Genomic DNA, 13,725 nt, shown 5'->3' on the forward strand with positions numbered 1-13,725 from the left:
ACATGCAGCACATTCATTACTCACTTATTAGGCAAAGCAATCTAATATTTACTTTACTTTCCAAAGCCCACCCAAAAGCCAATTATCACAACGACATGGATCACGTTTTAGCTTCCGAGCCGGACCTACGTGTGTTCATATAAGCCCAACTCAGCTCATCGACTCTACAGTCTGCTATGAGCATCTCCTGCTTTAGGCGTCTCCTGCTTTGAGCGTCTCCTGCTTTAGGCGTCTCCTGCTTTGAGCGTCTCCTGCTACCACACAGCCAGTCTAGCCTCAGCATGGTAAGTTTGTTTCTTTTATTCTGTTTTGTCAGAAAGAGAGGTTTGGCTTGATTGGGTTGTAGTGCTGGAATATATTTCTTTACATTTTCATTTTAATCATTTTAATTATTATAGAAAAATATGAACTGCTCATATTACTTTGAATAATTACTGAAAATATGAATTGCCTTGATTGGCACTCCAACCCCCCCACCCCAGTCTGCAATCTTATCTGGGGTGGCAGAAGGGCTGGAGTCCTACCTGGGACTACAATTTCTGGCAGTAGTTGTGCTCCAACTTTGCAACATGACATTGGCAATGACATCAGCTAGCAAGTATGTAACCGCAGCCTACATGGGTCTGTGTGTGTTAGGCAGCCAGGCCTTCTGTTAAGCACCTTTGGCAAGCAAACCGATAATAATAAGTAAAGACTCAACGGGAGAAGTAGCTTTGTGCCTTCAACAAACAAACTGATAATAACTAGATAAAGTGTTCCAGAACAAAACATGTGTTTGTCAAAGGCTCAAGCGGTATATTTCAAATAGTATATCAATATGTAAGTAGGTTATAATATGCACTGAGTTGTAGGACTGAAAGTGCTTGTAGCTTGTTCTGTTTAGTGGAGAACAGAAATGTTCAAAACTAAAGTATTTGGCAGGCCTAATACCGCTGAAGGAATTGGAAGCTGGTCACACAGTCTTTCATTTCATTGGATATGTGAAACACTGTTTTGTATGCAAGTAGTCAGGGACATAATTTCAAAGGGCTGTAATTCCTCCACGATTTACTCCATATGGATGTACTGACAACAGCCTCAGATGAAAGTACAGACTGTCAGCGTTGCGCATTCATGTCAAGCGCACCGTGTAGGAATCAACGGAGAAATGTGTCGCTGTCCAAACACTTGCGCACGTACAGTGAGGTCCGTGTCGCGTCTTTGTCTCTCAGAGATCCCTGGTCTGCAGTGCAGTCAGCCTCCTGGCGTTGGCCGCGGTCTGTCACGCCGGCTGCTACCTGAAGCCAATGGTGCTCACCGACCTCATGCACCCTCCCAAAGGTGAGTCCGGAACCTTCCGTTCTCTCGCCCTCTGTTACCGACAGTGCCCTGCTCACCTAATATGAAGTGTATTAGTTGATTAAACGGGCATGTCACATTACATTAAAAAAGCAGACGAGCAGACTTCGTGTATGTTTATAGTATATGTGAGCAGACGTTGACCCAACTACCAGCGTTTCTTGGCTTATTATAATGACCAGTTGCTTCAGTTTTAATCATTACATTACATTACATTATTGGCATTGGGCAGACGCTCTTATCCAGAGCAACGTACAGTTGATTAGACTAAGCAGGAGACAATCCTCCCCTGGAGCAATGCAGGGTTAAGGGCCTTGCTCAAGGGCTCAATGGCTCAATGGCTGTGCGATCTTATTGTGGCTATACCGGGATTTGAACCACCGACCTTGCGTGTCCCAATCATGTATCTTAACCACTACGCTATAGGCCGCCCTTCACAAATGAGTATTTGCTCTCGACTTTGTAGATTTAATAAAATAGGTATGCCGATAAAAACCTTGTAAAACGCCAAGACAGATGACCTGTAAACCCTTAAATAAACGCACTGCCCGTTTCTTTTCATTTCTTATTTTTAATTTTGGAAGCGCAGGCCACACAGTGCTTGGTCTGAGCTGGGGGTCAGTGAGCTAATTTGTTGAAAATATAAGGGAACCTGTGTAGAATTAGGTTGTAGAATAGAGAGTGTATTCTGGGCCTAAACACAGTGAGGAATAGGGCCTGATAAAATGCCACTCTGATGTGTGGACGGGCCCCACGGTCTGCTTTGAAATCCCTACTCTACCGGCGCTGACTGGATGGACGTGCCATTGTAGTTTTCACAGAGACCCAAAAGATACAAAGGTCACAAAGATACCCGACTCGCTGTTGCCAGAACTTCACCAAAAAGATAATGGTGACCATATACTGAGCATACAGGTAGCAGGCTGGATTTCTATTACGCTACGGATTCACCATAAATGTTTTTTTCATTTGTTGTACAGTTGTTTGCAACTTCATACTTTCACTATTTTGCATACCTTTACCGTTAAACTAATGAACATTTTTGTACAATGTTCAGAGAACTCTGTCGCTGGTATTTTACAAGAAAATTTATTTGAACAGTGCTGTAACAGAGGGTCTTGGATATATGACCTATATTTGTATTTAAAATATGACCCGTATTTGTATTTAAAACTTTTTTTAAAAATTCAATTACATTCAATTACTTTTCGTTTTTGGGATCATTTAAAGGTATTTGTGTGTGTGTGTGTGTGTGTGTGTGTGTGTGTATATATATATATGTGTGTCCGTGTGTCTGCGTGTGTGTGTGTGTGTGTGTGTGCGTGTGTGCGTGTGTGTGTGTGTGCGTGCGTGTGTGTGTGCGTGTGTGTGTGTGTGCGTGTATGTGCGTGTGTGTGTGTGCGTGTGTGTGTGTGGTGTGCGTCCAGGTTGCCAGGATGAGGAGGGTGAGATGCATGACTTCATGGCGTTGTGGGAAAAGAACTGCCACGAGTGTGTCTGCCTCCACCACGGAATGATCTGCTGTGACCAGTGAGGAACCATATGTGTCATCTCCATAACAACCTGCAACATGTTCATCATCTCCATAACAACCTGCAACATGTTCATCATCTCCATAACAACCTGCAACATGTTCATCATCTCCATAACAACCTGCAACATGTTCATCATCTCCATAACAACCTGCAACATGTTCATCATCTCCATAACAACCAGCAACATTTTCAATATTTCCATAACGACCAGCAACATGTTCATCACTTCCATAACACCAAGCCCCATGAAGGCAGGGTGGTTGACTGGCGACTGTAGAGTAAACATAATAAGACAATAGTTATCAATATCATTTAAAATCTCTCATTGCATTATGTATTGCTAAAATATTCAGTTTTCCAAAAGAACATTCCTCTTTGCCTGATAATTCTTGTAGAACTAAGCAATAAAAAAAAATAACAAGAATTATTCAGAGTATAAGTTTAAGTTTTAATAATTGTGTTTATTTCATTGGTTTTGTGAGAAGAAGTCAGGGAATACACAATACTTCCATTTAGTATATCCCGTATAGTATAATTTCTTTTGTAACTCATTTTATGTATCTTTTTTTCTCCTAGGATACACACTGCCAAGTATATCCCCTTTGGCTGTAAGCTGCTGGTTGACAGAAACGCGTGCACGTCCAAAGTTGTGCAGAAGTCTGACCACACTAAAGAATGTGTGAAAACAGCGCTCTCTGTTTAACACTGGATGCCCTGATTTTTCCCTGATGGCCATTATCTAATGGCCAATCAACACCCAGAAAATTCATCAAGTCATACTCTTTTTTTCTCTCTTTCTCCGTTTTTCGATCAGCTGCTTCCTTGTAATCCTGGTAAACTTTTAGATTTATTTTCTTCTGACATGAAAATGACACGGACATTCTTACAATGGCTTACATTTCAAATCAAATTAAATTACATTCAAGCTAAATTTATTTGTTGAAGGGGAATTGTAGTGTCTAAACCTTCCTATTATGTTAAGAGTTTTTGACCACTTTTATGTTTGAGGTCAAATTGACCCCAACAGCTTAAATAAATGCTAAATTACAGAAAAATGTTGACACTTTCTTATTGTCTCCCAAATTACTAGCCTTTTATCCATAAATATGAAAAATCTGTGTGAAACCTCTCTTTATAGAGCCTCGGGTACAGGAAGTGAACGTTTGGCACCTGTGTGGGACACACAGACCCATGTGCCACCAGAATCACCCCAAAAGAAATCTGAGATAAAAATAAAAATGGTTGTATATTTGCTGACATTTCATACAGTTACAGAGGGTCAAAATAAGCCCATACAACACATGCAAAGCTGGTACAGGAATTCTGAAAACAAATCAATAAAATTATTTTTACATATTTACAAAATATAACTTTAATAAAATCATACAAGATGAGAAAACAGGTTAACTGGTTTTTAAGAGATGGCAAACAGTGAATGGGGTCAAATTGACCCCAAACATAATAGGAGGGTTAAATAATGTGAACACTTGGCGGATTTGTTGTGCAGGTCCTTGGTAGCCCTGGTTAGCTAGAGGAATGTACCATGGAAAGAGAGGTTGGCTGTCTGCTGCAAAACATTCTGTTCTGGCTGGCCTGGGACCTTTATTTCACTTCAGACCCAAACGTGATTATTTCGGTCTTATCATTGTGGATACTTTATGCACCAACTCCAATAAGGACTGTTGACATATACTATAGGAGGAGAGGAAAAGGCCAGTCACTGTTTTTGTGAAAAATTGATATGCAGATAAAAGGAAGAGGAGGGAACACATGTGTATCTTCATCACAGCAGCAGGAGAGACGGGGGTTTACTAAACTGCTGGTGACAATTATTATTATGGTCTGGATCATTGCCTGGATTAAATTACTGACTAACTGCACTCTTCCCAGTCTTGTGTTTTATATTCATTTGCACATCGCCGCTCCATTTGTTACATTACATGTTATTTGGTTGATGCTCTTATCCAAAGCGACTTACAGTTGATTAGACTAAGCAGGAGCCAATCCTCTCCTGGAGCAATGCAGGGTTAAGGGCCTTGTTCCCCGGGGATCGATCCACTGACCTTGCGGGTCCCAGTCACCTTAACCACTACAGGCTCGCCACCACAGATCCAAAATAAGATGGCTGACTCTGTGTGTCTGAGAGATTACACAATCCTCAGCTTTAGTTAATTCCCCTGTCAGCTCCTGAGGGCACAGAGTGGGGCCAGGGATGAGGTGTTAGCACCGAGAGGCTTTACTGGTTACCACCCACACTCGAGGACCTGCAGATTCACTGCAAAAATGTATTTTAATGAGACTACAAATCTTATTTTTTTAGAAGGAGAACATATTATCTTGTTTTAAGTTCACACTTTAAACACCCTTCACTTCGTTCCAGTGGCTGCACATATTCAATTCAAACCGCAGTTTCCCTAATTGGCCAGCAGGTGGGGCCAGCAGGTAGTGCACAAGCCATGACGCCCAGCTCATAAAAGTTTGGATACACCTTGCCTTTTTCTGCTTCTTCTGATTTTATTGGTCACACTTTACAATAAGGTTCCATGAATTGGCATTGGAATGAAAACGTCAGTAAATTTATTTGTTAATGGTTAATTTTAAGGTCATCCTATTGTTTGCTAATGTATAAATATTAATGTAACAAAGACATTAATTAGTTGTTCACAAAATCATTAACTAATGAAAAGTTAATTTCATGCTTAATTAATGTATTTGTCCATCATTAATTCATGTTACCAACTACATTAGTTGCCAATGCCAATTCATGAATCTTATTGTAAAGTTTGACCATTTTATTTCCTCTCAATTTCAAAAATCCATTCATAACCTTTTATACATAGCCACCATTTCAATGTTTGTGACAAATGAACATAATGTCAAATAGTCATGTTTTGTATTATGTTGCATAACCTTTGCATGCCATGACCTCTTGAGGTCTGTGACCCATCGACATCACTAGAGACAGGATCTCTTACTTTACAAGCGACAATAAATCTCTTTTCATGTAAATGCATCTCTGTGGGAATTGGGGGGTGGCAGTCAACACTGATGCATGGAGCACATGTGTTGGCTAAAGGGCTTTAAGTCATCATGCAAAGGATAAGCAACCAAATACAAAACACTATTTTATTTCACATTGTTAAATTGTCTCAAACATTGAAATGGGGGGGCTGTGTATAATAAGTGCTATAATTACTACATGGTGGGTTTAACACACATAACCAAGAGAGTACATGGAAGAACCTCGCCCTGTGTAGTTTTCCTCTCACTGTCCTGTTGGGAGAGCAGTGTGTTCTGGGAGTTCACCAGTCATGGCGATGTTCTGTTTATTCAGGGCTTGTCCTGTTAACCCCCTCAAATAAAATGATAAAATTATTGATTCAGCATGCTGAGCGGGTGGCCAGCTTTGGCCGGGGATGTGAGGCGTGTTAGCTGATCGGCGAGAGACGGGATAACCAGCAGGGTGCTGCGCTTTGAGAGCAGGGCTTCTGGGGACTCTTCTCCTCTGGGCGGGGGTGCGGGGCGGTTGTGAGCGTGGACCGGGGCCAGGAGGGGATTTTATATTTTTATGCTAACATTGCCGTTGTTTTCTATCTTTATTTTTATGTTAACATTGCCGTTGTTTTCTATCTATATTTTTCTGTTAACATTGCCGTTGTTTTCTATCTATATTTTTATGTTAACATTGCCGTTGTTTTCTATCTATATTTTTATGTTAACTTTGCCGTTGTTTTCTATCTATATTTTGATGTTAACATTGCCATTGTTTTCTATCTATATTTTTATGTTAACATTGCCGTTGTTTTCTATCTATATTTTTATGTTAACATTGCCGTTGTTTTCTATCTATATTTTTATGTTAACATTGCCGTTGTTTTCTATCTATATTTTTATGTTAACATTGCCGTTGTTTTCTATCTATATTTTTATGTTAACATTGCCGTTGTTTTCTACCTATATTTTGATGTTAACATTGCCGTTGTTTTCTATCTATATTTTTACGTTAACATTGCCGTTGTTTTCTATCTAGATTTTTATGTTAACATTGCCGTTGTTTTCTTTTGTTTTCTGTTTTCTTTTGTTTTCTTTTGTTTTTCTTTGAGAGCAGGGCTTCTGGGGACTCCACCCTTCTCCTCTGGGCGGGGGTGCGGGGGGGTTGTGAGCGTGGACGGCGGGCAGGAGAGGACTTTGCATTTTGATGGAGCTAAGATGGAGCCTTTTTGTGGGAGGCCAGGCCCTCTTGGCGGTGTCTATCTTGCCTACAGGGCAGGGCGGGTATTGTGTAGTGGGATCATTGTCTGCAGATACAGAAAGCTGGGGCAGTACAGCTCAGTGCTGTCATCATCGGCACTGAACGGCTCAGAATCCTAATATTTAATATTTATTTTCCCACCCAAAGTAGCCTACTCACAAAGCGAATGGAATGGTTCTGGTCTTACCTGGGCTAAGCTTAAAATAACAGCAGCCGCCCTGTCTACATATCATGTGCCCCTGGCAGTGGTTGAGTATCATTCCCCAACAAGCGTCGTGCAGGTTTACAGAGCGGCGGTGGGGCACGGCTGAGGCGTCGGGCCTTGATGCAAACTGGGAGAAAATGGGAAAAATCCTAAATAAATCTTCTTTTCTAAATAAATTAGAAAAGAAGTACAAGTTTAATATGTACTGTAACATGGTATCCCTTTAATAGTTCCTTGATTTGCTCTGATTATTCGGCAGTGTAGCCTCATGTCAATTGAAGGTATTTCAGTTACGGATTAAATCCATCAGCTTTCAGATGCATTTAACCGGCACGGGCTGTCAGTGTACTCAGAAATGTAAAAAAATATACAATAATAAATAACATCCACATTGCCGTTGTTTTCTATCTAGATTTTTATGTTAACATTGCCATTGTTTTCTATCTATATTTTGATGTTAACATTGCTGTTGTTTTCTATCTATATTTTTATGTTAACATTGCTGTTGTTTTCTATCTATATTTTTATGTTAACATTGCTGTTGTTTTCTATCTATATTTTTATGTTAACATTGCTGTTGTTTTCTATCTATATTTTTATGCTAACATTGCTGTTGTCTTGTGCCGTTTCTGCGAGTGGGATTTCATGGAGCCACTGTTGCATGTTTCCTTTTGATATTTCTTAGATTACATACATATAGCTGACTGATATTTGATGTTTGTTTTGTTTTGATTGTTTCACATCACTTTGTATCTTTAGGAAAGATTACAAATAATAATAATCATAATAATAATAATTTAAATTTTTGAAGTTATTAATATTCTTCTTCTTCTTCTTCTTCTTCATGTGATTTCTGTTTTTAGTGAAGTGCATCAACAGTAGATTCTGACTTCTCATAATTTCATAATTCTTACATCCGTATGGTGATATTCCAAACTGCCGCTACAGCGATAGGCTGACATGCAAAACATGCAAAAGTGCCGAAAGACATGCAAAAAATAGTTTTCCATTCCATTCACACACATTCATTTTCCCATCAGTCATACTTTGATATTTAAAAGCACACTAGTGGTTTAAAGTACATTATTATGATTACATTATTCTTGTGAATATGCTTCTGCAGTCTGTTGGAGTGATGCGTATCTCCACCATGCCAAGTGTCGGATTTGTGTAGAAACATTAAGAACCAAAGAATGCACTTGGGTGCAGTGAAATACCTGTAATGTCCCTGTCTGGTTCCGCCCTAATGAATGGGGCTCAGACCCAAATGTATTCAAACCTCAGTGATGCCCCACCCGAAAATTAATCATCTATTGCAAATAGCTCACGCCTCGTGTTTATCAGCAGATAGCGTGTGAGCCTATATAAAGCCTTCTCCATCAGCCCTGACTACGTATCCTGCTTCTGCAATCTCACAATCACTCCCATCGCCATGGTAAGTGTGAGACTCTCCACGTTTCTCCCATTCAATGTTTCCATGAAGAAGAACTTAGATTAAGGGTTACATTGCCGGAATGTATTTAGCAGGTTTGGAAATATATGGTAACTGCATGCAAAAGATTTGCAATACAATATACGACAAAACTGTATTATGTATTGTTATTGTTTTGTTAATGTTTTAGATCACTTTGCCGATATGTGTCACAGGTATTTGCAGTGAAATATTTGAGACTTACGCAAAACAATTTCGGAAGTTAAATGTCTCTTAAAAGGAAGTGATCTAGTTGATTTATTGGAATGGGTCTTTCACAGTTGCAATACAAACTAGGTGACATCAGCTTGCTATTAACAGAACATAACCAACATTACTGACTGGGTGTTAGGCTGCATGGCCGTTGTGTGGCAGGGGATGGGATTGGTGAACTACACTTCAGCATACCTTATGTTATGTTATGTGACCAAATATTCCAGGTGCTATAGCTAGGAACTAACAGTGTATATATTTTTGTAAATAGTTTGTCGTGAGTGCTGGTAATATTTATTGTTTGTTAATTAATGGATTTTAATGGATTGTACAGCAAGTGCAAGTAAACATGTGGCTCTTTGCTATCAGAGGGTTATGAAAAATGATTTCCGATGAGGAATGTCCAAAGAAATTAGTATAATGTTCTCATACCATGGGTGAAACTATAGGTAATAAATGATAAATGTTGCTTATACTGTGTTCTACGGAGAAGGTCTCTGTTGTATTCACTGCTGACTATGTGTGTATGTGTGTGAATGTGTGTGAATGTGTGTGTATGTGTGCGTGAATGTGTGTACGTGTGTGTGTGTGTATGTATGTGTGTGTGTATGTGTATGTGTATGTGTATGTGTATGTGTATGTATGTGTGTGTGTGTTTGTATGTGTGTGTGTCTCAGAGACTCCTTTGCAGTGCAGTCGCTGTTCTGGCCTTGGCCACGATCTGTAATGCGAGCTGCAGCTTCCAGCAGCTGGTCCTCACCGACCCTATGCACCCTCCTCAAGGTGAGTCTGGAACCTTCCTCTGGCTCTCTCACGCCCTCCGCTACTAACCCTGCCTGGACATCAGCCCAGAGTCAGTGTGGACAGGACTGGGTGGGTTTGTGGATATTCTGACTAATGTGAAATATTGTTTGTCTAAATGGGCAGGCACAAACATTTATCTGCACTTGGCTCTTCAGATATTAGGGTGTGGTGATGAAAGCCGGCTGGCAAATGCCAAGATTCTGTGTCAAAGCCTGAAATATAAATGTTTCCAAAGTTGTATTTTCATCGGTTGTACCTGTTCCAAGTCCCTCTTATGCATGCTGCTATCATAAAACTCACATCCAGGTTTGGAGACTGTCACCTGAACCAAGACTCACCATTTTTGGGAATTATTGATAATATAAGCTAGGTAGAGTGTGGAGGTACACAATATCACTTATACTGTTTACATACACACTGTCTGTGAAATATACTGTATACATACACACTGTAACTTGGGGGTTTTGGGGTCTTAAACAATACAGTACATGTTATTTCCTGAAAGTTAAATTCACTAAATGTATTTATTATAAGAAAACATGCTTTGTTAAAAGAAATGTTTAATAATATGACTAATGTAACCTAGACAAGGCATTTTGCTTCAAAACTGAAAAAACATATTTTGTATGTATTACCCCTTTATGACTCAGTGGATTGATATATTTGCGTGATTGTTTCTTCTTTTTGTTGCTTGTTTTCTTGGTATCCCTATTAGTGTTTAAAATTTTACCAACATCTGAAGCAGGGGTGTCACAGTGTCTGCTGGTGTTTGCGGTTTCCATTCAATCCGCAGCCAGTTAAGGCCTTGAGAACAGGGTGTGTGGACTCTGTATCCAATGAAAGACTTGTGTCTCTCGTGCTGAAACGCACCGAAGACCAGCAGACACTGGAGTTTGACACCCATACTCTAAAGAGTCGAAGACCCTAAAATGCACGTGTGTCTGCAGGCTGTCTGGATGAGGAGGGCAAGCTGCATGTGTTTGGGTCCGAGTGGGTCAAGGACTGCCAGGAGTGCTCCTGCTCCCAGGAAGGACTGAGCTGCTGCAGCATGTGAGAAACCCCCAAATCCATAACACCCCATATCCATCATATACATAACGCCCCATATCCATCATATACATAACGCCCCATATCCATCATATACATAACGCCCCATATCCATCATATACATAACGCCCCATATCCATCATATCCATAACACCCCATATCCATCATATCCATAACACCCCATATTCATCATATCCATAACACCCCATATAATCATATCCATAACACCCCATATCCATCATATCCATAACGCCCCATATCCATTATATCCATAACACCCCATATCCATCATATCCATAATGCCGCATATCCATCATATCCATAATGCCCCATATCCATCATATCCATAACACCCCATATCCATCATATACATAATGCCCCATATCCATCATATCCATAACAACCCATATTCATCATATCCATAACACCCCATATCCATCATATCCATAACGCCCCATATCCATAACACCCCATATCCATCATATCCATAACGCCCCATATCCATAACACCCCATATTCATCATAGCATAACACCCCATATCCATCATATCCATAACACCCCATATCCATCATATCATAACACCCCATATTCATCATATCCATAACACCCCATATTCATCATATCCATAACGCCCCATATCCATCATATCCATAACACCCCATATCCATCATATCCATAACACCCCATATTCATCATATCATAACACCCCATATTCATCATATCCATAACACCCCATATCCATAACACCCCATATTCATCATATACTGTACTTTTACATACCAGTTATCTAATTATCACTACTCTATTAATATCTGTGTATGTTTTTTAAAATGTAATAACTGATTTTTCTTATCTCAATAAAGGATTATGATTCCCAGTGACGAAGAGCTTCCCCCGGATTGTGAGATACTCGTTGATAAAACGAAGTGCTCAACCAAACTTGTGTTGAAGTCCGACAAAACCAAGGAGTGTGTGCCTGCGTGAATGTAAACACAACAGTCCTGTGAGATGCTTTCCTCTGTCCTCATAACAAACTTTAATGAACCGGCAATTAATAAACTTAAATGATGCTCAATTAATCTTTGGTCTTTCTCTGTCAATCAACTGTTTCCTATCTGGCAACTATAGCAGTTCTGATATGAAAAAGGCATGTACATTGCAGTCAGCTACATTATAAACTTAATCTACTGTATGCCACAAAACGAAATAAAACTAAAACATAACTAAGCATTGAATTTGAACCCTGCCTTAAATGATGTGAGGAACAGCGTCCTCATTTTCATGACCAGTTTTGTTGTTCAGTGGCAAAATTAATGTCACCACATTAGCTGGAATGGACAGAAAGGCATGGTCAAGTAACCATTGGTTGATGACGTGTGTACAGAACAGGAGTAGACTCCTTTTTCAAATCATTAACTGTGATTATTTACTGTGAGAATCAGCATCTGTTTTTTTGCTACATTACAGGCAGATTGCATATGTCATCCAGTTGTATTGCTATGTTTGATTTTCATCAATGGTACGGATTACCAGGGCAGCCTGTAGCGTAGCGGTTAAGGTAAAGGACTGGGAGACGCAAGGACGGTGGTTCTAATCCCGGTGTAGCCACAATAAGATCCGCACAGCCGTTGGGCCCTTGAGCAAGGCCCTTAACCCTGCATTGCTCCAGGGGAGGATTGTCTCCTGCTTAGTCTAATCAACTGTGCGTCGCTCTGGATAAGAGCGTCTGCCAAATGCCAATAATGTAATGTAATGTAATGATTAAAACTGAAGCAACTGGTCATTATAATAAGCCAAGAAACGCTGGTAGTTGGGTCAACGTCTGCTCACATATACTATAAACACACACGAAGTCTGCTCGTCTGCTTTTTTTAAGAGAAGGAGAGCGGTCGCCCTCCGTAGTCTATTTTCAAGAACACTACGTGACCCTTTCTAACCACAAAGAGGCAGTAGAGCACAAAAACACATTGTCGCGAGGCTGCTGGGACTAAAGACCAGCCACGCGCACCGTTCTGCGGAGCCGATAAATACGCTCGCTTCGCTTCATCGAGGTGAGGCGCGCTGCCGTTCGGCGAAGGGAGCGTGGTCCGTTTCTGCGAACGCGCTTGCTGTAGGCACCTGGGGAAGTGCTGGAGCTCCTCCGGCGATGGGATGCGAGTCGGCAAACTGAGAATAGGTGAGTGTGTCTCACCCGATAATTTTCTTTTAACGAGACGGCTGTCTACGATGTGATGCGTACGAGTTTAAAGTTTCACGAGTTTGGCAATTCAGTGTAATTGATGCAATGCATGAGTTTTTAATCGAGTGTGTGTCAAGGTTTTAAATAAGTAATTCTCAAATGTCGCTGTTTATTTAACTCTTTTTTTTTGTATCATGGCCCGGTATTCAGGCTTTTAAAAAACACATTTCATATAAAGCAACATAAATATCGTTAATGCATAGAAATGTGTCGCCTTAGGAAAGAATAATAATAGAATAATAGAATAATATATTCAATTTATAATGAATTCGTCATTATAAAATTTGACCATGCCAAAATAGTTACTTTTTCTCTGGTACAGTAATCACAGAACTTGTGTGTTCTTGTTCTTTTTTTGGTGTGAAAAAGTGAAAAATAAAGTTAAAAAAACGAACAAACAGTAAAAAAAAACCAAAAAAAAAAAAAAAAACACAGATAGCTATTAGCCTTTTTTGAGGTGAAATTCAGGGTTTGATAATACGACGAATATAATTTCGTGATTTAAGTTAATATAGGCTATTATTCCAAGTATTTCTTCGCAGCTGCAAAACGCAGAAATGCAAATGTGTGCGCACTTTTGCATAAAATATAGCCTTTGACATATTTTCATTGTTCATGAT

The 13,725-nt window shown here is 39.9% G+C and overlaps 1 protein-coding gene across 1 annotated transcript; it reads left to right on the top strand.

The window, feature by feature from the left end:
* Positions 1–95: 95 nt before the first annotated feature.
* LOC133118016 (uncharacterized) lies at positions 96–11,945 on the top strand. The gene is made up of 9 exons (XM_061227609.1): positions 96–129; positions 229–284; positions 1,212–1,320; positions 2,766–2,868; positions 3,450–3,530; positions 8,714–8,765; positions 9,692–9,797; positions 10,766–10,868; positions 11,730–11,945. The coding sequence occupies exons 1-9, from the start codon at positions 96–98 to the stop codon at positions 11,848–11,850; spliced, it is 765 nt and encodes a 254-aa protein (XP_061083593.1). The 3' UTR covers positions 11,851–11,945.
* The last annotated feature ends 1,780 nt before the right edge of the window (positions 11,946–13,725 follow it).

This window comes from Conger conger, chromosome 18 (assembly GCF_963514075.1).
Source record: "Conger conger chromosome 18, fConCon1.1, whole genome shotgun sequence".
Lineage (NCBI taxonomy): Eukaryota > Metazoa > Chordata > Actinopteri > Anguilliformes > Congridae > Conger > Conger conger.

Bases quoted from the DNA above. Each gene is read 5' to 3' on its own strand.
- LOC133118016 (XM_061227609.1), top strand. From the start codon at position 96: ATGGATCACGTTTTAGCTTCCGAGCCGGACCTAC. The intron at 8,766-9,691 runs GTAAGTGTGAGA...TGTGTGTCTCAG, and splicing joins CAATCACTCCCATCGCCATG to AGACTCCTTTGCAGTGCAGT. The intron at 10,869-11,729 runs GTGAGAAACCCC...ATCTCAATAAAG, and splicing joins GGACTGAGCTGCTGCAGCAT to GATTATGATTCCCAGTGACG.